Consider the following 26,817-nt stretch of genomic DNA (forward strand, 5'->3'; position numbering starts at 1 on the left):
TTTAAGAATCAGTAACTATTCTGATAGTGTGGGCATGACTTCCGATGTGTTCTTCCTTATGCAGTTATTTCATGCCAGGGTAATGCACTGTTCTCTTCAGGCCTGCCAGGCAGCTCAGCTATTCCAGGCAAGGCTGTCCTGTTTCAGCTCATTTCTGTCCTGTTGGGCAGGCCAGACAACAAATGCAGCATCCCAGGACAGCACAGTCCTTTCCCACTGCTGCGATAACAGCCCTGCTAACTGCTTTTTCTCCTCACAAACACAGCCCTTTTACTCTCTATTCCTGTGATGCTCAGATTCAAGGAGTTGTGCAGTGAAGTTTGCCTTGTTCTAAGGATAGCCCTCTGGCTGTTGGTCACACAGACTGTTCTTCTCAGATGCCCAAATATTACAATACTAATAGGGAGTATGTTCTATGTTTAAAAACCCTTTCCAAGAAGAGAAGTCAGGATTTGGAAAAAAAAAAAAAAAAAAAAAATCACACGTACTTCTGTATTTCCAATGCAATTAATCCCACATCAATACATTTCTAAAGCAACTCCTTGCTGTATTGCTTCTGCATGCAAAAAATTAATGGAGACAAACAGCCGGAATGAAGTCAGCGTGGGTTGATGCAGCAGAGCCTACAGAGCAGCGGGCACTCACCTGATGGAGAAGCTGTGCAGCCGTAGTCCCTCCACTGATGTTAAAAACAGTGAAGGGCTCTGGGCCTGGAATTCCATGGATTGTCACTTTGTAAGGCACAGAGGCTTTTCTTTCGCCTGAACTAAACAACTGTTAAGAGAATAGGTTACTGAATGCTTTATGTTGCATTAAAACATAGACAAATTGTAAAGAACTCAACCAAGCAAGGCTATTCAGCTAAGGCATGGCTTTTACACTACAGAACAAGGAATTTAAAATAAATAAATTAAAAAAAGCTTTATCCTTCCTCCAGTGGGATAACCCTACTCACTTTCACTATTGCTCAGAAGAATTAGTCATTCTAAAAAAATGTGCAGGTTTAGGTGAAATATCTTTGAGCAACTGTTCGTAGAAGTCTCAAGACCATAGCAGACATTAAGATAAAAATACATAGCATTCACAAAAAATAATTAACTTACTACAGATGCAGGCACAGTGTTTCCAGAGGGACTTTCTTCCATCCTCCGACTGTTTATGAACAAACTAGAGATTTCCAGTGCCTCATTGTGCAGGTTATGGAGCTGGACATGTCTGTAGCCTAAAGAGAAAACAGCTTTTCCTAAGTACTTTACCACACTGTGGGACATAAGTCTCACAAACTGCAAACTCAGGTTTGCTGCATTTTTAGCTAGTATTTGCTTTATCTACAGAATTTAAAACACTGGAAAAACAATGCATTGATACTCTTGTCTGTAAAACAGTGTAATCCAAATGCTATGAAGTCTGAATGACAAATACAGCTGTCTACCCTTACGCTGCTGTAACGTTCAATATATTCATACATGAAAAAGCTAATAAATATTAGCATATAAATGAAGCAAAGACAGTCTCCCAGGGAAATGTGTATGTATCTGTGGCCACCTGTCCTTCTATGCTAAGACTGTCCTGTTGTATTACAGAGGCATGAAGTAAACTCAGAACTATGTCTACCATTCTGCTGAAGAGCTGTTGGCATCATGGAAACCCTCCCCAGGTGTCACAGAATTACTAGTGCTGTTTAGATTTTCACTCGCCTTTGTTCACCTTTATTTCACATCTCCAATGGAAGTGGTGAAGATTCACCTCTGCCCCAATGACCACTAGTTAGAGCAGTTTCTTTGGCAGAGGGCAAACAATGGAGAGAAACCATTCTGGTCTTCCTAAGGGAGCAGTAAGTGCTGAGCTGAGTCAAGCCCCTGGGGCAGCTGCCAGCTCCACAGGAGCATCAGACCAGCATCACACTGCTGGGGTAAAGCATGCTGCCTGGTATTTGTTCCCTGTCTCCTCCCGAAGAATGCAACCAGCTGATTAAAAATATCCCTCCGGCAGGATTCAGTCCAGGAATCTGATGAACAATTTTGGCATAGGATGTTACTACAGACCATTTTACCTCTTTTCAGAGCTTTCAGTGGAATGATTCTCTGAGCCGTTATAGCTGAACTGTTATTTTCAACAACTGCAAACCGAAGAAAGACCAAATCTTCAAAATGAACCCGGAAAAGAAACTGCTCGTTCCACATTGGGTTGAGCGTGTTGCGATGAATGGGTTTGGTCCGGAAATGGCAGCTGTCCAGGGGCATCCCGAGCACATCGATTTCGATGCAGGGACTTCCTGTACTGTTGCTGGGGCACACGTTCTGCCCAGACACGATCTGAAGCCGAGGAGTACAGATGTGTGAATTAGCAGTCATTCTTTTCTGCCACAATTTTGAGCTAAACATTGTTTTCAATCACAGCCCTAAGTGTGGTTTGCTAACCGGTGGATTTAATTTCAGTGCCCCCCTACTTTTGTCATTTCCATGGCTCTAACTTCAGCACTGCTTAAACCCCACATGCCATTGCTACAGTATCTTTCCTCTGAAAAAAATATACTGCATATCATGAGTGCAACCACTCGAGGCATTTGAAAGTTAATCCAGAAGGAATGTCCCAGTAACACAGTCAAAAGGGATCAAATTTTCTTCTCAGTTACTCTGGGGTGATGGCACTGACCTCTGCCTCGCTTTGATGCGCACAACAGAAGCATTAGGTTTGCAGTCATCCTGGCTGAAAGACCTTTGGTTCTTATGAACCTCAATTTTATGCAGCATTTCCTGAAGGGAATACCAATTTTTGCCACCAATCCAAGAATAATACATCTGATTATATTACTTATTCGAAAATATCTTTTTTAATATTCAGTATGGTTTTTCATAATGACTTTTTGTGTAGCTTCTCACATGTTCACAGACCTGAAACATCCTGGCCTATATGTAAGTACACACAGTTGTGCAGTGGCAGAAAAGATGTTTTCAAGACTGGATTTTGACAAAGGTTGTGAAGAAAACAGAGAAAGTAACTATGGATACAAAGCTGTCAATAAAATGAAATGAAGATGACCGTTTGCTTCTTCCCTCTCCAATTTCTTTTAGTTAAATTATCCTTCAGAAGTAGATACAACAATTAAATGTTCACACAAAAGTCTGTAATGCTGGCTTAAGAGTGCAGCCAAACATTGCCTATTTCAGTCTATCCAGCTGCATGAAATTCCCTTTTAATGTACTTACTGTTAAAGAATATATAGCTGGCTCCTTATTATCAAGATCTCTTTCTAGTGGACAAAACTGCTGGTACATTGAACAATTCTTATCCCATAGAACAGGAGGTTTCAGAACATATCCACAGCCACCATTAGCCTCAAACATCGCTGCATTGAGTTGCAGGGGAAGATCTGTGAAAGTAAGGCAGCCAGCACTGAGACAAAGCTATGGTACAGTGGAAAAAAGAACTGCAAGACAGTGACATGCTTTAAGTATCTGGTTTTGAATTTTAGTTGTGTACAATCAATTCAGGATTGGTTTTCAGAGAAAGCTGTAGTATATGTACCTGATTTATCCAATACTTAACTATACAAAACTATAAGAATAGTTCATTCTCTTCTTTCTTTTTCTAATGTCTTCATCCAACTGTAGGACCTGCATATTTATTCTGTGAGAAGTATTTAGATATCTGCCATGAACTGTAGAATGAAAAAGCATCAGCTGTTCAGCTGATGATCCCTCCTTTGAAAAGGTGAGGGAATACAATATAGGAGAGGAAAAAAAAAAGTTCTGAGCAACAATTAACTAGCAACCAGCACTTCTAGTACAAACAGTTCAGTACATTTTTATACTTGAATTTACAGAAGATAACAGCCGCCTGAAGTTGTTGCTGGGCCAGGTGCTTCTGTGGCTTTGGAAGACAGATCTGCCTCCATCACCATAGAAGTTCCTAAACCCAAGGATTGCTGCTCTTAAAAATTAGACTGCCACTGTCAATCAGGTCAAATGCTATTTTGTAGTTTAAGGACTTAGTTCATGTGTAAAATGCATAAAAATTAGAACCACAGAATCATAGAATTGCATGTTCCTGACTCATACCGTCTGTCTGGTAGTTAAGAGCCACGAGTTGCACGCCATGGAGCCAGAAGATGAGTGGATGGGGATTGGACGAGTCGATGCGCGTGGCAGCAGGGTACGTCCGCAGGAGCTGGCAGGTGGTGTGCTGGATCAGCTTCTGGGAGTACCGCCGGCACAGCCGTTTGGCCGCGTTCTCGTTCAGGGAGGAAATGTGATAGCACTTGGGCGTCCTTATGATAGCACTGAGAGAAGCTGGAGAGTTAAAAGGAGAGGAAGGGTCTTCCCACGTCTGCCGCATCACATCAAAAGGACCTGGAAAGTAAACAGTACCCTCAAGTCATGGCTGCAGATCCAGAGACTCCAAGAATCCAATGTTTTCTAGTGAATCGTGTGTTTGTACCATGGTTATCTTAGAAAAAAGATGATCCTGGAAAATGATACCATTCAGTATAAACATCAAATTCCTTATAGAGTAAGAGCATTCCATGAGAAGAAACATAATGTTTAAGTGCTGGAATGATACTGTAATTTAGTACTTAGGGTACTAAAGTCCAAACTCATGGCTGTAGTGTTGGCATCTATAGATTTGCATCCCAAACTCTTACATACTCACCCAGTTGTAGGGCCTTCTGGGATACACTATGCCATTCTTCTCATTCATACATTTTACATTAGGAAGAGAGGCAAGATTGAAAGCCATCTGCTTAGTTTCTGAACAGGCAGTCTATAGAGTGCCATAAGAGTTAGGGGACAAATGCAGCAAAATGCTTAAGAATTAGACACTAGAGTTCTTCGTTTTTAGATCACTAGCTTCTGGGAGGGAACTAACTGTGTTTGCTGCAGCCAGGCCCTTGGGCTGGAAGAAAAGCAAGAGTCAGAAAATGAGTGCAAGAAAGGGTACAACTTTCTGTCGAGAGTGCTGTACTGAAAGACAGGGATCTGGGCTCATCCCTGCTCCAGGGCCTTTTCTGTACTTTCCTTTGTATTTCTTTACATCTGTTCACGTGCAAGAGTACAATTCCCAACTTCACAAATTGAAGGTCCTGTGGAGTCAAAGTATTTTCAAGGTGTAACTCAGGAGTTTGCACCATCACACATTAGGATTTGGCTATATTTTGACAATGAAATCCTACTACAGACGCTAAAAATCCTTTTCAGGATCCAGCACAATAGTTCTGCCTTCTATTTGAACTTAAAAATATATTAATTTGTATCTTTTAGAACATAAACTTTAAGACATTTCACTTAAAAAGCGTGTTGGTTTTGAATTGCTTATAAGTTAGGGTCTTTATTTTTCTGTTCTCACATTCCACTACTATGCACTCAACACTTTTTGTAACAGTGTTACTGCCATAGCTGCTGCAATAACAAAAAAAACCACTTCGAAGTTCAATATCTCACACATTGTTAAGTATTTGATCTTTAACAACTTGGTCTGGTACAGCCATTTCACGTGACTGCTGAAAGATGCTAACTTTACCTTTTCCAGATGCTTTGGCAAGAGTAGCTGACTCCCCAGGGCTCAGTCTACCAGGATTGTTGCCAAAAATGGACTTCCTGCTTTTTCTTTCTTTTCCTCTGCTAGAGCCAGATGGGTTTAGAGTTGACAAGCCTGTTCCCATAAATGTAACATAAATGAGCCAAAAAACATGACCAAGAGGGCATGACATTTTCCATCATATTTCACATAATTTTTGAGCCACGAATACTCCTGTAATATAGTACACAGGACAAGCTGTGTGTTTTTCTCCATCATTTAATTTTAACATCCTCAGATATATACATGCCTTTACATACTATATAAGCGTATAGTATATATGTTTATATACATAATGTTTATAGAACATATATGAAGCAATACAGATGTACAGATACATCTCAGGGATGCAACTTTTCTTCGTTTTACTTTTTGACTTGAGGAAAGTACTGACTCTGTCCCAAATTACTGAGTGATCCTAATTAATACTAAAAAATTCTGCAATAATGATTCCAATATATTCATCCTAACAGAAATTTCAAAAAAATATCCTTTCTACAGAAGCAAAAAAGCCATACAGTATTGAACATTATAGGATTTGTCTAGGATATGGGACCTATACAATTAAATAAATACATAATATTATTTAAAGATACAATGTGATGGAAAAGCACTAAGTGCTGTTGTTTGAACAGTTTAACTTCAGGGTGTTTTCAGAGTTATCTTCTGTTTAGAATTTGTATTTCAGTGATGAGAAATGTGGTAGATGTGTGAAATCCATTAGGCATTTAATGGCCAATACGTACTAGAAGTGGAACTGGAAAGCTCTATTATAGCTATTATTCAAGTATATGCATTCCAGCAAAATAATCATTAAAATCATAATTGAAATCCCAGTGAAGTAAACAGACTGCACTCCCCTTGAGGTCATTTTCTTTCTGCTGACTTTGAGAGAACTCATGGCAGACCAAAATTAAAATCTAAATCAAAATGATACTCATTCTGACACACACACCCAAACACACAAGTTGTGCATAGAGACCCATGCTGTACTTATGATATAAAATATAACAAAGCAAGTACACTATTATTTGCCTAATGGTGACTCAGGAAACAACCCTCATGTTCTCCCATCAATTCACACCTGCCTAAAGTCTGGCTATATACCAATGTTTCATCTACAAATATAAATCACAAAGAGAATGCATTGGTCTCCGTTCTGCTGAAGTCAAGTCCACAGCTGTAAATTTTCAGGTCTCAATCTTTACAGCATGTCTACATGTAGTTCGTAAAATTATGCTGATAGTTTCAATGTAACTGCCTTGGGTTAGTAAAATTTAGTACATGCATAAATGTTTTCAGTGCTGGAGACTTAATGTCTCTTTGGGCCAAAGCATACACATAAACAATAGAAGATGGTAGAAGCTGAGATCAAGGAATATGGAGTGACTAAAAGAACAAGGAGTTATGTACTATGTGCTTCCAGAATGATTTAATCCCAGTTTTCAATGGATCAAATGGATTTGGCAAGCAGGATCCAGGTTTCAAAATCCTGTTGTGGAGACAGTCACTGAGGAAACAGACTAACCTCATAAATCACCAGAGACTGCAATGCAAAACACCAAGGTTAGCTGAACCATATGTGATGGCCACAGGGTAGACTGCAGCCGGGAGTTTTCTTTTTAGTCTTTTCCGTGGGCATGCTTTGCAAGTGACAGACCTTCTCCCAGAGGCAAGCTCCATATTTCACTCCAATTTAAACTGAGCTCCAAAATATCACCTATACATAGAATCATAAATTCACAGCATAATGGAGGTTGGAAAGGACCAGGAAGTCATCTGGCCCAACTCTGTGGTCTAAGCAGGACCAGCTTACAGCCCACCATTCTACAAGAAGGACAGCACAAATCTTTCATATCTCCCCTCAACCACTACACCATATCCTTTAGGTTAGATAATTTAGTGCCAGGCTCTCATTAGACATTAGCTTATTGCTTTACCACTTTGAGAGTTCGAATCCTAAGGCGGCAAACTCCCATCTTTCTTATTCTAAACATGCTGGTCAAACTGCAACTGTCACTGCCTCACCACAAACTTCTTTCTGATCAGCAGCACGTTTGCAGGCCCTGAAAATAATTAACAGTACTTCTTTTCGGTACTTTTTTTTTTTTTTTTTTTTTACATTAACCTTAATTTCTATTAAAATTACTTATACCATACTGGTAGATAGCCTGGTACAGTGAGCTGGTAACTGAATTTACGATGTTTTGCTTAAGTGCCTTCCTGCTCAATGCACTTAGTTGTGCTGATCCTGTTTTTATGTACTTATCTTTCCCTACTCATTGTATGAGGATCCTCAGCATCAAGCCAACAGGCCAAGTGCGAGTGAGTTATAGTAGCATTGTGCTCAGCATGCTTAACTGCCTTTATCTTTGGTGACCTAAAAGAACAAACCTTCATTCTCACAGATGATGCTACAATGGTATCCAACAGACTGAAATTGAAGTTAAATAAGGACCATAAGGGCCAAATACCACTGACACAAAAAGACAGTGGTGTGTACCTCCTTACTAGAGGTTTAATGAAAAATAAAGGTATTTTTTCGCTACATGATGAATTCTGTTTCAACCAAGAAGCTGGCTGAAAGTCTGTGTTACTCAGTAGGCAAGGCTAAATGAAGAGAATGGTCCTTGTCTTGTTGTCTTGTTTTATAATCACAAATCAATGAGCGACCTTCAGAGACACAGACAATTGTGAACACAAAACAGAAGTACATGGTGACAGGAGAAATGAAGTATGCACATTATTATCAGCCACTGACTGTTCCCTCACTGCCTCCGAAAGTCTTACATTTTCTGAGTTGGGGAAGAAAACTAGTCAACAGAACTACATAATCATGGATCTACCAGCCTTGCTGTCACTAACGGACAATATGGAGATAGAACAGCAGAACAGTGGCATGTACCATATTTGTGACCTCCAGATGAGCAATTAGCAGTGCAGTGGTCATAATGTCTGCACGAGTTGCAGAGAAGGCAGTATTTGTCTCAAAGGAGGAAAAAATACATGAGTTTGTTGGAAAACTAATTTATATAGCTTCATACGTTCATCTGTGAATGGAACTTATTTTTCCCCGATTCACGTGCCCTTTAAAGCAAGAAGAGGAAATCTCATATGGAAAACATTTCTTTTCTAACTGAAAAAACCTAAAACGTTATAAAGATATCACAGATCACCATAACTTCTTTGAGTGTCAAAATGTTTGGAACTACCTCTGCTTAATCTTAAATATCATTCTTTAAAAGAAAATATTTTATTTGAAAGGTTGGAGATTTATGTAATGAGTATCAAATTTGAATTTTTAGGAGTTATTATTGTTACAAGTAACACCTACAAGTCTTACACTTATAAAAGATAATAAAGGAATGCCTCTCCATTTTTCAGCATGTTTATCTTGCCTATTTGACACTATTTTATGTTTGGCTAGCTTCTCTAATCTGATTATAGTTCTATTTGTATAAGGTCATGATTTGGCAGAATTGCTAACTTTTCCACACAGAACGATTCTATTAAAAAGTAGATTTTTCATTCAAAACATTAAACATATCAATAAACAATAAAATCTCAATTTAAAAGAATTTATGTACAAAAAAGTATGAGCCAAAATATACCAAACTTCATGTTTTATAGAATCAGTGATTCAATGAACCAGTAACTATCAGTAATCTACTCTCCAGTTCCTCTCTTCCCTCTTGCTATACAAATAAAACCTTATTTTCTTAACCCTTTCCATAAGGAATCTGTGAGTGAATGTGCATTCAGCTATCCTCACCCACGCCATGAAAGGGCCATTTTGTTTTTCTTCTTCCTGAATTACCAGCCCAGATGCTGGAAAAAGTAAGTGATTTCAGAAGCTTTGAACTTTCAGCATTACCCCCACAAACAGCTCCCCTCCTCTGCACTTAGGAAAGAAATGAAAATGCAGGCTGCAGGTAAAAATGAAACACAGTAAAATGACATCACTTTAAGAAACGTGACAAAGTCTTCCTGGAAAGTTTCAGAAATATTTTCCTTCTGAGTTTTGTGCTTTTTTATATGGAAATTCAGAGTTGTTATGACAAAGTTTTGTTTCATCCCTCCTGAAAGAAAGAAGCAGTTGCCTAAGTTGTGAAGACTGAGAAATTTCAATTTTGTCAGTGTTTTATTATGGCAAACAATATGTTTTCCCATGATGGATTTATATATAAAACTTTGATTAAACAGTCTAACAAATCATCAAGAAAAAGATCCTCAGCTTCTTAAACGTGAAGATACTTGTACTGACCAATTGAAAACATCTACACAATATCTCAAAGAAACAAAGTTTAAGGTAATAAAACAGAAGTCTACTTACCTGGGAACTTCACAGCTTGACAGTAAATGACAAGATCTGATAGCTCTGGGGCTATCTGTCGGCTTTCCTTCTTGTTTTGTGGAAGATAGAATTCTTCCCCCAGTTCCATGTCGTAAACCTAAGTGACAATTCCAATAACATAAATAACAAAATTACTGAATATGAAAGTACTCTAGCATATCTTACTTATGTCTTTAAAATAATTAATCTCATTCTTTCAATGTGGGTTGCTGTCTTTGCCTAACAGATCTCTGGCTTATGAGCCAATACTTGTCACTGAAAGAGGGAGTGTGCAAAGACATCCGTTAGAGTTGGTTCTACAAATTTTTACAAAAACATCTGTGTTCAGGAGAAACTACACAGCAGTGCAGTGCTTTCGGTGCCTGACGACTTAATGAAAACAAATGTGGTTATTTGATATCGTAAAACAATAAATTAAGTTATTTTGATAAACAAAGATTTGAAGACTGAGATGAAATTGGCAATTGGTGTTGGGCACACCAGTAACCCTCAGGATTTAGCTACGATTACACCTTTCACAGACAGCAGCACCAACAGTTATAATTTTCAGCCAACCTGCACGTCCAATAACCTCTAAAGACTTTACTTGACCAGCATAGAGAATGTTTTATTTAATTCATATATCTTCTCAGGTGTGTTTCCATGCTTTCTATCTGTTTTCATTAAAGTACATTTGCCATCTGATGTCTCAGCTACCTAAGCAGTGCAAATCCTTTTGAAGCTGGTTATGCATCAAAGTTGGCTGAGAAGAAAGGGGGAAAAAGCAGAACTACCTTTCCTTTATTACTGTAAGTAGCACAATCAGCCTTCTTTATTCTTTTGGCAGTCTCTTCATTATATTCAAACTGCAGCTTATCACTTGATAATTTATTCTCAGGTCGGTCGTCAAGAATGTTATCTAAAAATCAATGGGATTTTAATAAACATAGAGCCAAAAAAATTTCAACTGGAAATTTAATGTGAATTAACAGTGGTTGTGGATAATGCTGTAAATTTGAATAACCAGATGCCAGAATGATGCATTTACTGGTCAAAGCATTCTCTTTTATTTTAGTAGTAGCTTTCTACTTGAAAATTTTAATACTGAGCTTTGGTTAATATATTGCACTTCTTTAAAGCCCATCCTTTTGTGCTCAGAAAATGCTCAAAACAAAATCATTTCATGGATTTATATTAATTCTTCAAGCTTGCGATGTGACAACAAGAAATACCCCTGAATAAGAAAGAATTGCTCATGTCCAAACACAATTAACCACATCAAACATGTATGTATCTCTGTACAGAGATTTTTGCCTTTTCTCTCCTTGCATTCACTATACACAAATATTTTTTACATCGATAGAATTCCTCTTCAGAGCTGTGTGTTTCTCAGAGAATATTACACTTTCTAATTGGTCTTTCTGGATCAAAATATTGAAACTGTCACAAAAGGAATGGTTTTATTTATTCCTGATATCCCTGATGCTTTGACCATACTCTTTCATTGCATAACCAGTGTGGCACATGCAGTCCTCTAACATTTCCTCACCAGTTAACAATGCCATATAAAAGAATCTGATTGTAGTTTTACTACGAGGTAGAAACCATATATTCACATGGTTGTTTTTCACAGGCTGGTGATGCAGTGCTGATTTCATGCAGTTAAAATGCTCAACCAAACGGCCTTTACCTTCCTGGCTGTTAGGAGCAGGAGAAGCATTAAGGACATCTGCTACAGGGAAACGGAGTCAGAAAGGGAATAAGAGTAAAGGAAATTAAGATTTACAGCCAGAGAAATGAAAATTAAGTGTCAGTTGTAAAACTATTAGCCTGACGCAAACCTAATGTATCAGTGAGGAAAATCAAAACAAAAATTTCTAGAAAGTTTATGGACTGTTACCTAGATTAGTTTTGCCAAAATAACAGCATAAGTAAAAATCCCAGAGAATAATAGTCATAATAAGGCAGTAAATGGGCCTCATGTATATTCCTTCATGTATTGTGAGCTGTGACTAACTCCTGTTACCTTCAGATTTCTCTAATCTTCTCTTAACTAACACTGCTAACCCATCACTTACTGCAGCCAGCTAAAAATATTTTCCTGGCAAACATGCTAACAGCAATCTCAGTTTTTCACAGCAATTTTATCTATGCTTTCTCCACCCTGCTCTGATGAGAATACTGATGAGAGCCAGCTAGACCAACTTTCTAGCAAAACACAACTGAAGGCAGCACCAGAACTAGCCTCATAAATGTTTATTAGCATGAACAATACTGCTGCCCTGCAAGCAGTAACAGTCAGATCCAGCATTCATTAATTTTTGTTTACCTTTTTAAAAAATTCAGCACAGAAGGAAGTAATGCAAATAAGAGACCAACCAGAAGAAGGTCCTGTGCTGCAGAGTGTGTGTGCTTAAGCCTCACACCTTCCCTGAACATGACACCTAGAACTTAAACAGGTACCCATTAGACTTAAGGGTTCAGTAACTGAATGATTTTACAATTCAGCCAGGAGAATGTGCTGAGCTGTATCAGACCAATAGTTCATCTAGGACAGTATTCTGTTTCTGACAGTGGCAGCAGAATATACTGTATTATGTATAAAGAGAGCACTAGGCATGGTCCATTTCCCTTGAATCATCCTAACATCCACAACTGTTAAATATCTGGAATGTTGGGCCACACATTTCTAGCTACAACTTTTGATTAAAACCCTGTCCATGGCTTGTTCAATCCTTTTTTGGATCTGCTGATATTGTTTGTCACCACAATTTCCTGTGGCAGCAAATTCCCACTGTTTACTACCAGCTGCATAAAAGTACTTTCTTTTACCTGTTTTAGACTGATTTACTTGTTCTATTGAGAGCCTCCTAGACCTTGTAACAGTCTTGTACTCCTTTTTATCCATCAATTAATCATTTAATAAACATTCTTCAAATCAGCCCTAAGCCCTCTTCTCCACCAACTGACAAATTTCAGCTTTTTCACATTCCTGCAGAGCCACTGCCCGTTCCACTTAGTTTCTTGTTTCCCCTAATCTCTAACTTATTCCTTGAGATCTGGAAGCAAGAACTAGATGCAGTACTCAAGCTGTGGAACAAAGAGGTTTTATAAAACAGCAAAAAGATGCTTTGTTTTCAGTTCCTGGTAATCATCTTTTTGGATCTACACTATTTTATAGGCTTTTTTGGCTCTCACTGTACATCTAGCTGAGAATTTCAGAAAACCTATAACAACTTTTAACATCTCCCAAATGGTTACAGAGAGTGTAGAGCTTTGAATCACATAAGCAAGTTTTACTTTTTTCCTGTATATTTATTATCTTGAATTTATCTACGTTGAAGTACATCTGTAAATTTTTGTCCCTTAATCAGCTTTGTGACCCATTTCTGGAGATATCTAACAAAGTTGTAGCATTTAACTTGCCAAAGAGCTTGATATGACTTCCAGCTTTCAAATGCACTGTGATCTACATTAATATATTCTTGGCAAATTATTAAAATAACAAAAAAATAATGAATATGAAAAATAACAAAATTGAACTAAAATAGGTATTTCAGGGGTATCTGGAATTAGAAAGAAACAATATGGGGTTTTGGAGAACCTGCACCTTAGATGAAGATTCCTTAAAATGCCAACTTAGATTAAGATCAGGCAGATGCAAGGACTTAACCTGTTATGAACCTTGAGCTTTCAGGTGTCTCAGCTCCTTAGAAAAGACAATATTGTTGCATGTAGATAGAGTAAACTGTGAAGGTAATCATTTTTTTCATAATTAATGATAAATATAAAAATAATCCATAAAGACTAGAATTTAGCATATGTTGCCCAGTTAAAGCATCAAATGGTTGGATTTAACACTTGTGTCCTCTACACCACACTAAAGTGCCAATGAGGACATTTGGTATATCTTCCTCCAACAAGGTGAGATCAACTTATCTTTATCATTCCTGAACCAGAGTAATATTTACATGTCTTATTGCTACAGTTCCCTAATAACAGCACTGTAAGAAAGAAATATTCTTACCATCAGAGAGAGATTCATAGTCATAGTCATACTCATCCTCTTCATCTTCTTCCTCTTCATTGGTAGGTGTGGGGTTGCTAGCACCATTGCTAGCCTGTGCTTGCATATGCGCCAGCTGGTGAGCCTATCACAATAGAACCACCTATTAAATTACTAGAAGGTACTTTTAATAAGAGTTTTTTTCACTGATTGCATCTTATATGAAAGTACACAATGTAAATGAATTACTTCTAGTGTAGTTAAGTCCCACTGCTTGCTATTCAGGAAGGACTATACCTTCTGTTTCAATATATCCACTGGTGTTTGATGGGCTTTGAGCTTCTTATTTTTAAGCAGGATTTTTCTTTTCAGTTGGCCAGGTGAAGGAAGCATGGGATCGTCAGAAAAGTCACTCTCAAATAAAAACTTGGTCACCACCTTATCTCCAAATACATTCTGAAATATTGAGAATGAGATATATTATGGAAGAATCCCAAGACAAGTCCTTAGATTAACTTACTGCAATTTATGGCCCACCTTGAAAATTTCAGCCATCTTGCGCTGCTGAGGTAAGGAACAGTGGTTCTCTATGGATATGATAACTGGCATGTCAGAGGTGATAAATGCATTGCGATCAATGGCTTCAACTACCTCCTATGAGAAAGAAGGGTCATTGAAAGAATATGAGTACTTCGCAGCATTGTTAGCTTACTTTAGTTGAAAGGCATCTGTTTTCCCTAAGAAGAAAAAATCCATACTTTGTTTCCATAACAAGCTCCTACTGATCAGCTTAGCATCTCTTTATAAAAGAACTGATAACAGGTACTTAGATTTATGCTGACACATCAAAAAAGCCACACAAAAATTACCATACATCTGCTACAAATACAAACTCAAAAAGCATAATGTTTACAATTAGGCAGTTTGTATCTGAAGTAGTAGATCATATTCTATTAGGATTTAGTCTATTCAGACTTGCATTTTCGTAGTAGGCTATTTTTTTTTGCCTTGTCAGAGAAATAGTACAGATTTGTTTGTTTCTATATATAACTACTAGCATACCTTAAAAGAGATCTTAGTAGTAAGAGTGTGCCCATGGTAAATGATAGGCATCCCATCATCACCATCCCAGCAGTCTAATTCAACACTTCTACAGCCTTGTAAGAGAACCTGCAATGCAATTGAACAGTGTGAGCATATAGAAGCCACAGCCTGATATTATTAAAGCAGAAGACATTGCAAAGGTAAAAGAAAGCACACTAGTTCAGAAAAGGAGCTGGAATGAGCAGTCTCTGTAAATACAGGCCACAGAGGCTGCAGTCCCCAGCTAACGGCATTCCCCTAGTGAGAAAATTAAGAAAGCACGTATGTTCTTAGGAGAAGTACTATAAAGCTTGGAAATTCATGGTATTTTACAGAACACATGGAATCTGATTGCAGAAAATGGTTCTTCTTAATGTATACCTCAGTGTCCTGAGGGAGAAAAATATTCCTGCATTTCCACCTGCAAAAGCAGTTGGAAAGTAACATGGGAATATATTCCACATTGTTAACGTGACAGCTTATGGGCACAGCATTGCTGCTTTTGCTTTGGGATATTTTGTTGTTGTTTTTGATAGGTTTTTAAATGGAAGATGGTCTGACAATAATATCTAGTGAAGAACTTCCAGAAGGATAACCAGAATGCAAATGTGCCTGGCTATCCTGGTTAGTGATAATAAGCTAATTTACTTCTTTCTTTGAAGAAGATGTGCTTTCTAAAAAACTACCAAAGAAAGCAAAGAAGCAGGATGGTGGGAAAGATAAGCTGAATTATGTATTGTTGGTCCCATGCTTTTTATTGCTGTTGTTTATTTAGAACTGCCTATCACTGAAAAGTTATCTCTATTACTATTAAATATTTTACTGAAAATGAAGATCTCTAAATCAAAATAATTTCCAGCAAATACATTCATGAACAAATAAAAAAATACCTTCTCCAATTCAGAGAAATTACTTCTGCTATTAAGAATGTTTTGGGCAGTTGTGTGTGTGGCTGGTATCACCACTCATGTGAGAGCCAGGCATGCTGAGCCAGGACAGGCTGCTCTGTCCTCTGGGATAACTGTCTGGGGACAGGCAGAGGCTTTCCTGCATCATGCTTAATTTAGAGCCAGCTGAGCTCTCTCTCACTACCAATATATTCCCAACAAAATACTCACACTACTCACTACTCTGTGCAGTGATACTATGGGAACCTCCTTTGCAACTGCATTTTTCAACATCATTATTCAGGCTTTCCCAATACAGCTTCAGCCCTCTATCTAAATCTCCAAGTAAAGTGGCACATGGGACACCGGATGAGTCCTTTCAATAGTAAGTCACTAACCTGTAGAGTAACAAAAGCCTTACTCGCAGGAAATAACTGCGAGTATTCTCCAGTATTTGATAAATACACAGACACACCAATAAATAGGTATGCACACAAATACACACAGAACTAAACGCCCTAGGAAGCAATTGCTTTTTTCCTGTTCATCAGGCAGAAAGTGTAAATAGCTCTAGAATATTCCTAGAAGTAATGTTTTTAAATGTTACAGTTACATTTGAAATTAGTCTTCGCAGTGCAATGTACAATATTTGAATAGTGTTTCTGACATCTGAATGAACTAAAATATTAGATCAGTCTTTCCTGTGGGAAAGTCTAATTTTAGTAGGTTGGGTCAGACCGACTGGTGTCTAGATGCTATGAATCTCAAACTAAGCCCTTTTTTTTTTTTTTTGCCTTAGAAAAGGCATTTGAACACAACTGTGCTTACGGGCAGCTTTCCCACACATCATGTTTTCCAACATTTTACAAGCAGGGTCTTGGAACATCCTGCACTTGCCAGTTAAACAAACATGTTAATGCTGAAAACTACACAATGATCTAACCCCGTTTACCTGGCTGTAGAGCTCCACCGAGGATTCCCCTTTAAGCTGATGGCCAGTAAGGTAGGTATTGTGGGAAGATTCAATATAGTAATACGACAGTGGAAACTGCAAGTCCTCAGCATTCTCTTGTGACTCATCATTTTTGGAGGCAAAGTTGTCTTTATCCATCAAAAACCTCAAAGTGAGAAGATGTCAGGAAGTTACATGCTGTGCTGAGTAGTTTGTGAATGTCATGCACACATTAATCCACTGGTGTCATATATATAAATTAACAATTACCTTGCAAATCCTTCGAAAGATAGTAGCCCCTGCTGGCACATATTGACACTGGGTTCAAATTTCTACAGGAAGGAAGAAATTTAAGACATGTATAACAATGATTTTTAGAAATACTGCTTTTTTGTATTTTCACAGTGTAGTTTGCACACTTAATTAATTAGTTACTATATCTAAAGCCAGTATTTTTGTTTTTCTAAAGGAGTTACGTGTCTGGAATACTCATGCTTGCTTTTAGTAAACAAGCAAATTAAGCTATTAATTGTAGAATCATAGAATCATTCAAGTTGGAAGGGATATTGGAAGGTTACCTGATCCAATCTCCCATTCAAAGCACAGTCAGTACTTTAGCTGACATTAGAAATGATCTATAATGGTGCATCCTCTTCCTATCTATTGTGTTCAAATACAACACCATGTTGAATTGGACACTTTTGCTGTGCTAACTGAACGTTTCCTTAGAACTTCTGTCTTTTGGGCTTTGCAAATCTGTTCTATATTAATAGTTCAAATACTCAACTTCTAACCTTAGTGAACTCCTAAGTGGGTGCTTGATTTTGGATTATATTAATTACACATGTGGAGGAAATCCAGATTTTTTAATGTAATTTTCCCATTTTCTATACAGCCACTGTATAGAAGGGAGTAAGATGTCTATATTTGCTTCTGCTCTGAGAGGGTGGATTTAATTAAGCTGTTTCCTGTTTTGTCTTCTTTTTAACAAAAAAATAAAAATATGTGGAAACAATGTTTTTTTTTTTTTAAGTTCCAAGTTAGTGTTTATCAAAGGTGGTCTCAGACAAGAAGAAAAGAATGCACAACCAAGAACACTTTTCCCAAGTGTTATGCCCCTTCCCAGGTAAAGCATACATAGCAAAAAAACCCACTCCTGTTTACTTGCACCATTTCTTTCTTTTTATGGGTGTGCATATATGGATACCTGCATAACTTTTCAGCCTGCAATAAAGATAATACTAAACTTTAGAGCTGTCAAATGGAAACAAGAACAACAAAGTAAAATACCCCATGTCTTTAAACAACACTGTTGGGCACATTTACAGGGAAAACAGAAGTAACAAGATTCCTAGTAAAAGGGATTGCAAGTGTTACAGACCTGGATAATGCTGAGGATTTCATCATAGGTGCAGTGCTCTCCTTGACAGTTCACAAGGAAGTCGTTCAGCTGCTGGATGCCCACACCAAATACCCCCAGTGATGTGCTTTCCACTCCAGTACCATTAGTTACAATGCTGGCAGCAGCAATAGCATCAGATATTTGCCTCTGGTTATCTGATAGCTGCTGCCTACTCTTAATGAACAAACCAAGGTCTGAAACATTCCTAGTCAACAAATCTATTAAAAATAAACAAACAAACAATAATCAAAATAAATATCAAATACATCACTAAGTGTATTGGATATATTGTATAGAATAGAGTTAACATATTTAATTGCAAAGGCACTTGAATATCTCATAGAACATTTTACCTGTAACATTGTAAACATGAACAGAACCATCTTGTTTCTATCCACTCATAGGAGAATAAGTGTTAACTTTGTATGTAAAGCAGTGGGAGAGAACTATTGTAAGCAATTTATTATTATACGCAAAATCCTGGAATGTCTATCATGGATCCACAGTCTCTCCCACTGTCACCCAGGACCCTCCTGCACCCTCTCACAACCACGTACAGCCTTGAAGCCTTTCTTTTGCTGCGTGCAATCCCACAGCCTGCCCACAGACCTTATCTCTTTGCAGTTCCACATGCTAGTGGTGCTGAACCCTCCCTGCAGGCTGGTTGGCAGAAGTACTTCTTTCTTTAAATGTGAACAAAGCTCCAAACTTAGATTATGGCAACTGGGGAATGTAAAGAGGGACAAAGGTTTCCTTTCCCCTTGTCCCAAATGAAACAGATCTACTAGGAAACCAGATAGATAAGGAAAAAAAAAAAAAAAAAAATAGATGAAACACAGGGCACAGCCTTTTTCTTTCTGATTCCTATGTTTGCTCACTGTATTAACCCTATGGCAGATTCCAGAGCTCCTGCAACCAGATACTTCCTGTTTGGGCCCAGCCTCTTAGCAAAAAGCTTTTTGCCTCTGCTATGCCAGTTAGTTACAAATCTATCTGGTTAATGTAAAACAGGAGTACTTTTCTTACTTTCTGAACAAAGAACCTGCCTTACATCCAGCTAAACAGGTGTTATTGGAGGTACGGCAGCTATCCTGTGCTTAACTTATAATCAATCTCTCTTTATGAGATTGACTGAGAGATGTTATCTTGAGGCCATTAACTGAAGCTGTTCAGTAGTCTACCAGTTGTGTTTTCTTCTTTAACAAACCTAAATCGGGTTGGAATCCAATGCTGTTTTCATCAATCTTCAAATTAGTATAAAGTGGAGTAGGCTCTAGACCGGATCGATTGCAAGGCACAGCATAGACATCAAAAAGGTCTTTAAGGTCTTTGCGGCTACGGACACTGCAAAAGACATGAGAAGTCTAATTTGAGCTCCTTCATAAGCTTGGATGAAAGAGATCAATACAGAATAACAATATGTTTCACCTGAAAGATTTGAAGAGCTCCACAAATTCCACAAAAGTCATGTTACTATCAGAAACCATGAAGTTCTGGAACCCCTTCATTCCTCCTTTAACACGGCCGTGCCAGCTACTGCTGCTCCACGTGCTAAATCAAAAAGAGACTGCTGTAATTTGGTTATATTACACATATTGAAACAGTACGCATTACTGCATTAGCAGCAATATAAAGCTGAATGTTACAAGATTTATAATGACAATTATACTTTTTTGTTTTACAATGGCTATTTGTTTCTCACAAGACAGCTGCAAACTTTACCAGAATGATTAAAGTATATTTAAAACACTTCCAAGTGAAAAAGGGTCTGCTGTAAATGGCAAAAATGAATGCATTCTCATTTTTTTGTTTGAAGAAAACAGTGTCATCATTTTTGTACCACAAGCTTTAAAAAACATGTCCTGCTGCTTATGAGGTGCACTGAAGATTTGCTAAGGGAAATATAAGGATATAGAATTCCTTATAGCAATCAAAATAAAACAGTAATATTACAAGTGGATACAAAATAAAAACAATATTTTCCTCACACAGTTTTCCTCCTGTCTGAGAAAATTAAAGGTCTAGATCTAAAGAAGTATAGCCCTTCCCCCAGTACACAAGCCTACTCCATTCCCAGCCTCGTGGGCTTCTCTCATACTTTCCAAAAACAGTTGAGATGATCCTCAGATACCTCAACGACAGGTTAAGTTACAGCCCTCTTCTTTTAGGCTTGGGCAGTAGCCCCTGGAGGCCATTTTCTTTTAATGATTTCATCCTTTCAGCTTCTTGGACTGAAGGAAGGAAAGCAAACTGATATTTCTTGAGTGCAAAGGGAGAAAATAATCACAGAAACAAACTAGCTGTTTGGTGTTCGTTATTTTAGTTGACTTCAGTGATACCAAGCCAATTTCCTTATACCTGCAGTTGTTAACCTAAGTTGTGCAAGTGAACAAGAAGTTTTTGAACCAGAACAACAAATTTCCAAAAGCTGTATCCTAAAGTCTTTGGGCTATTACAGGACTCACACTAGTAACTGTAGCTTTTCCCCAGTTTGAACTACTCCTTCAGCAGTATAGTCAAGTCCTTAGTGAATTTCACGTACTAATTTGTATGGGTATCAGCCAAATGGCTGACTTTTGGAGCTGCCTTCTGTGTCTAAACCTCAATGACCACACCTGCATGATTGGGATCTACCAGTATCCTGCAAAGGGAGGCACTGACATGGTCAGAACTATCTAGTTTGCAGCAGAACTCCAGAAATTGCAGTATTTGTTTAAAAATACGAGACTAGGTGACCACGCCAGCTTTTATTGCTCCATAATGTACAAATCTACCAATCTATTAATCTAGGAATCCTGACATCAGGTTCAGTACAAACAGTTCCAACAGCTGTGATGGAAAAACAGGACCAGCTTGTTGTCCAGTGTCCCTAAAGACATTTTGCAGTCCTTGGAAATTAGTGCTACAAGCAGACTTCACATAAATACACTACATCAGATTCCTCAGTTCACTCCTGGCCTGGGGTGGATGCATGCAGTTGAAAACAGCATGTGATTTTAAGTATTAAAAAAATACCATCTACTTTGGTTGATAATGTTCAATTTGTTTGACATCACTATGGCAAGTACTGACATACTGCATATAACTTTGGGGCTAAAATAATTCCTAACATTTTTATCAGACAAGAAAAATAAACCATGATGAGGAAAGTCTCTTGACTCCTGCAGACTGGAACGGCAGAATACTGAAGGGGAAATCAGCAGCATATAAGAAAGCTCACCATTTCTCCAGAATGTATCTCTAGAGATTATCTAGATTATCTTCCACAGTAATTCCACATAAGATGAAACAAAAAAAAAAAAAAAAAAAAAAGTCAACCAAACAAGACAAGCCCACTACCACCAATTATCAAAACTGAGTAATTAGAAACAGTCTACTTTATACCTGTATAACCCTTCATTTCTTATTTTTCGTATTCTGCTATATGATTCCCAGTGGTTTTAGCTCCTTTCCCTTGTTTCCACCTTAGGGGCAGCACTACACTTTCAAAGAGCTTTAGAATTTGCTGCATGTACATCCACTTCAAATGAATGACAGAAGACAGCTGCAGGCTCCCTGTGAGTGCAAATTATTTGCACATCTGGATTCTGTGAGGATTTATTTTCAGTGTAAGCTGTTAGTAAGGAGGTAAGAAATATCAAGACTGTGAACTACACCTGTAAAAATACAGTTCTACATTCTCTACCTGCACGTACAATTATTTAAACTGTACAAAAATAGCCAGCTCCTTCTCATATTAAATCGCAATCAATATTCTTTTTTTTCTATTTGATTTTATTCAGGGCTTCACGTGTAGCAGAGGTAGGGACCTGAGTGATGGTTAGGGAAGGCTATTTTTAATGTACATACCATACAGACAGAAAAAGAGAGAAAGAACAGGAAATCTTCCATGCTCTTCCCTTTGTAGCTCTGTACTCTACATTTAATCATCTGTTAGCAGCTAAGACTTCTGTACTACATAGGCTTCTGTGGAGCCTGGCAGAACCCTCTTCACCTCCTGCAAGTTCTAGTGTGGAAGGTCCTATCACATTGGGGAGAGCTCTACCAGGAGACACTGTGGAGTCTCCAAACTGCCAGGGAAAACTCGTCATAGCTCAGGGAGGCTCAGAGTGCTAAGTTATGCAGAAACCCAGAACTGAGAGGATTTAAAGCAACATTAGCTGTCATTCCCCTGGGAATGTGAGCTTTTAGCTGAGCCTTTTAATCGCATTTACAGAACAACAAGACTTTCAGCATGAAGAGCATAAAGCAGATTTGCAAAACAGAGAAGCGTTCATCAGAGGTAGTAATGCAGTATTTCTTCAGTTTAATATAAAAGAGAAATGCTCCAATCCTTAAAAAACAAACAAACAGAACAACAACAACCAATAGCCCCACAATAATAACAATAATAAATGTCCCACAGAAATAAATCCAAGCCTGGAATGTTCATCTCATAGTTGTGTTTGACAGTGAAGAACAAGAAGTGAAGAACACAGGGAAGTCTCAGAAAGTAATATTACATGGAGCAGCAACCAGACACAGACATCCACAGGAGGCTCTACTACTCACTTCCATCTCTAAACCTAACGATTGAAATGTAAAAAAATTCTATGAAATAAACAAAACAAACCATTACACAAGACATATCTCCACAAAATAATGTTCTGCCAGCAGCAGTAATCTCTTCCAGTGTTTCCCACTGCTTTCCTGGAAATCCCAATATTCATACCTGCATCCATACTACATCATTATGTTAAAAAATACTGGAAGGTCTCTGTTGTTACTGTATTCTTGTATATCACCAAGTATCATCCACAACTCTAATACATTATCCTCGTTATATTATTACTACTAGCATTATTATTATTGATAGAATTAATACATTACTGAACTATGTCATTGCACACCACAGAACAACCTTTTGTGCTGTGTAAGCAATAGAAAAATGATGAATGTTAAAGGAGAAGACACAGGACTGTAAGGAATGAAGATTTCAAAACTGTTCCTCCAATGGTCTGAGAAACTACTGTGGTCCTCACACAGAACATCAGCAAAGTTAACGCTCCCTCAGGTAGAAATGACTTGCTGGGTTTCTTTATACAGAAGATATCTGTAACCATGTTTTGGACACAATCTGGAGAAAGAATTAAACTTGCTGAGTTTTGGGACACATTCCAATTTTCTTCTGTAGCTGACTTACTAACTGAAGCGTCCTGGCTCGCAGACTGTCTACACTGCTGCTCATAGATTCATAGTATTTCAGCTTAAATGCCCTATGTTGTGCTACAATGATGTCTATCATTCAAATGTCTATCAAGAGACTAATAGCCTTTCTGTCACTGATTTTGTCAGACTTCATCAGCTTGGCAAGAAAAATGATCATAACTAAACAACAGTAATTTTTTTCTTCTTAAATCAAAGGACTGATTTCATCCTTACCTCGACTGACTCTTGCTTGAAGACATTACAGGAGAGGACACTGGTCTGGCTGGTGAGGACGTGGCAGCTCCTAAATGAGGAGGTCCAGATGCTGTCAGAGAGTGAGCTCTTCTTGATGACAGGGTGTTGGATGGAGAAGCATTACTAATAATATTTTGATCTACAAAGGAAACAAAAGTTTGCAGTACTATTACAGCCTCTGTCCCAATAAAAATGCTTTCATCCAAGAGCCCTATACCACAATTCATTAATGCTCAGTAAAACGCTACAGGGATCGTAGGTTTGTCCCAAGACAGTAAAAAAGATACATTCTGAACAAGGTTCATACATGCTTTAGTCTGACTAGAAAGGCATTGCTATCGAACATAAGGATCATAAGGAACATAAGAATCAGGAATTGAAAAAGAAACTAGTTTTAAAACTTCACAGCATTTGGAATTTCAACTATAAAAGTAATTTCCTACCATGAACATATACATATTCAACACTGTAAAGCACATCTGTATCATGATTTTTTTGCAAAACCCTGAGAGTCTCTTAAATACTGGACCAATGTATCTACCTGATTCTTCTTGTTCATCAATATCTTGAGGATCTGAACCACTCCTGTTTCGATATTCCTTGCAGCTTTTTGCCTTCCGAGTTGCCATTTCATCATCAGTGGCCTCTCCACTTTCACCCTAGAAATGAAGTGAGCATCGTAGTAAACATTCCAAAACCACTGCTTTTTCATTCTTTATCAGTGCAAACTGTAACAAAATCATGAGATAAACCAGCTATTCCTTATGAAGTAACTTTCGTATGGCCAGCAACTGTGCTGTCAGTGAAACTTTCCAAGTAGAAATGGGACAGTTTAAACATGATGGATACATAATGATTGGGGGAACATCAGAGGTTACTTCAGTTTGACATCACACAGAGGATGACAAAGATTGCACCCCTCTATATTGGTGAAGCTGGTTTTACACTATTCCACTGGGACACAGAAGATTTAAAGAGGATGGATTCTGTCATCTGGATCTCCCCCACCTGCCCAGTAACCATGTAGACAGCATTGAGCTGCTAGTCCCTGATTTTTCCCTTTCCTAGCTATTGCTGAAAGTCTTGAGAGAAGAAAAAGAAAGGGCATTGTTCCTGTCAGCCATGTAAGATTATCTTACCCCATGTTAATGTGAAGCAGAAGATTTATGATATTTTTAGCAACATGGAAACAAAAAGGAGCAAAAAAACTGACTACTGCCTCCAGACATCACCCTGATGGTTACTACTTTTGTTCTTAAGAATATTTTACCTCTATATTGAAGTAGCACCTAAAGTTCTTAATGAGATTATGTCCTTGTCCGCTAGCATTCATGTGTCCTTAGAAATGAAATTCAAGCATGAGGAAAAAACCCACCAAATTAATGGAAAACAACAAGCCAAAACATACCAAACCTGCAATAAGCTGTTTTAAAGTTCTCAATTAACTTTCTCCTAGTTCAGAGTATGGCTAGCTACACAGCAAATGTAGGAAGGAAACAAGTCAGCCAGATAAGTAACAAAATACGTGAATACCCTCATAAGTACTTTCTTCTTTTTCTTAGCTGCACTTATTCCCAGAGTGTTGTTTCTCTGCACACTAGGTTTCTCAGTGCTTTTGGTCAGAGTTCCTGTGCTTGTGTTCCTTGTGCTCCATCGTCTGCCTCCAAACAGTTCGACAGCCTGAGCCAAGGTTGGGCCTTCAAACCTTCCATCCTCCTACAAAAATTCTCAGCATTAACAAAATCAGGAGAATAACTGCCAAAGAACAGACACGTTTTCTTAAGGTATAATAAAGATATCTCTAGGGAATCAATGAAAGACAAAATATCAAGAGTATGCAATTTTTAATTACTGCATGAATGCAACAGGGCTATTTTCTTCACCATCTCATATTTTTGGCCCTAAATCTCAGCACTCATTTTTCTCTTTAAGAAAATATTTATTCCCAAACTCCAAGTATATGAAGAACTTAACAATAAAAAAGGTTAAACATAAACGTATCTAAAATATGCACCACATGATGAGACAACATGCGAAGAACCAGATCATTTTCACTCAAACCACGTTACTAGGTTAGAGGTCTGGTGTTCACATTTAACTTCAGTTTACTTATAATAGAAACTAATTACTTGACAACACATTGATGACATTTTTGAACTTTCGTCATAGAAAATCACAGCATCTTTTACCTGGTACAGGCTGACATACTGTTTCCGTAGCCACTGTAATCTCTGATCAGGGAATCTCCTCATTTTTCTTACAGCTTTAGTCAATTCCAGCAGTCCATCATAGAGCATTTTGGCAGTATATTTTGGAGCAACAAAGTGCAGCAACTTATTATCAGTAGTCTGAAGTCCATAAAGTAGTGTTATACCATTTTCTTCGAGGGACATATTACAAAGTTTATTTTGAACACACACAGTGTGCATATCAATGCCAGAATGTCCCATATACACAGCCTTGGCTGAAAACAAATCCAGAAAACCTTCCACCAGTCCATTTAGTCCGGTACTGCCAAGGAATTGGTATTTACCAAGTTCAGCAGCATTACCCAGGACACTCAGCTTTGCTTTTGCATTTGCTGGGCAAACTGTTGTGGGTTTTGTCCACGTCAAAGTACTATTGTCAGGCTGAAGCTGAAGAAAGCAACGTGCTGAAAGATGTGTCTCCTGGTCATAATGGATGACAGTTGCACCTTGCAGCATGAACTGGTGGACATCAGCTCTGATGGACAACACATACCAGGGAATGAGTTCTATGCCGTGGCAGAAAGCCTTTTGTTGCTCTTCTGTTGAACTTGTGTCCCAGTCCTTCAACTGCTCAAATATATCACTTTCTGAATCTGAAAGATCTCCAATTATAAATCTGTATGTGAACAAACATGAGGGATTTAGTTTAGTTACGTTTAATACACCCATTTTCTACCTAGTGAAACACATGATTTATGTGCTGACTTATGCTACTACTTTTTTTTTTTTTCTGCTGCAGTTTAAATTAAAAATACAGGGACTTACAGTAGTTTTTGCAGTATTACAATTTAAGTGATGGCAATTTGGAATTTATAGATGTTACTACAATTAATTACAACTCTGATAGCAATATAATTATGTTTTCTTTGAATTTTCCAAGGATTAT

At 37.9% G+C, this 26,817-nt stretch overlaps 1 protein-coding gene across 7 annotated transcripts in view; it reads right to left on the minus strand.

Annotated features, from left to right (window-relative positions):
* Window positions 1-26,817, minus strand: part of PLCE1 (phospholipase C epsilon 1) — a 149,407-nt gene that overhangs the window by 8,011 nt on the left and 114,579 nt on the right. For 4 of the 7 annotated variants that reach the window (XM_085228939.1, XM_085228937.1, XM_085228938.1 and 1 more), the window contains 22 exons: window positions 25,872-26,547; window positions 25,216-25,398; window positions 24,224-24,341; window positions 23,662-23,821; window positions 19,669-19,791; window positions 19,448-19,584; window positions 18,220-18,458; window positions 17,109-17,170; window positions 16,839-17,004; window positions 14,979-15,086; window positions 14,454-14,570; window positions 14,214-14,372; window positions 13,938-14,061; window positions 11,601-11,642; window positions 10,705-10,829; window positions 9,911-10,028; window positions 5,521-5,652; window positions 4,062-4,352; window positions 3,210-3,373; window positions 2,054-2,315; window positions 1,104-1,222; window positions 646-774 (listed from right to left, as the gene is read on the minus strand). In XM_085228939.1, the coding sequence (XP_085085065.1) occupies window positions 646-774; window positions 1,104-1,222; window positions 2,054-2,315; window positions 3,210-3,373; window positions 4,062-4,352; window positions 5,521-5,652; window positions 9,911-10,028; window positions 10,705-10,829; window positions 11,601-11,642; window positions 13,938-14,061; window positions 14,214-14,372; window positions 14,454-14,570; window positions 14,979-15,086; window positions 16,839-17,004; window positions 17,109-17,170; window positions 18,220-18,458; window positions 19,448-19,584; window positions 19,669-19,791; window positions 23,662-23,821; window positions 24,224-24,341; window positions 25,216-25,398; window positions 25,872-26,547 (3,754 nt within the window). The remainder of the gene's footprint in view (window positions 1-645; window positions 775-1,103; window positions 1,223-2,053; window positions 2,316-3,209; window positions 3,374-4,061; window positions 4,353-5,520; window positions 5,653-9,910; window positions 10,029-10,704; window positions 10,830-11,600; window positions 11,643-13,937; window positions 14,062-14,213; window positions 14,373-14,453; window positions 14,571-14,978; window positions 15,087-16,838; window positions 17,005-17,108; window positions 17,171-18,219; window positions 18,459-19,447; window positions 19,585-19,668; window positions 19,792-23,661; window positions 23,822-24,223; window positions 24,342-25,215; window positions 25,399-25,871; window positions 26,548-26,817) is intronic. The other 3 variants (XM_085228943.1, XM_085228941.1, XM_085228940.1) reach the window with 2 other exon arrangements.

Source organism: Meleagris gallopavo, chromosome 8 (assembly GCF_905368555.1).
Source record: "Meleagris gallopavo chromosome 8, MGAL_WU_HG_1.1, whole genome shotgun sequence".
Taxonomy (NCBI): domain Eukaryota; kingdom Metazoa; phylum Chordata; class Aves; order Galliformes; family Phasianidae; genus Meleagris; species Meleagris gallopavo.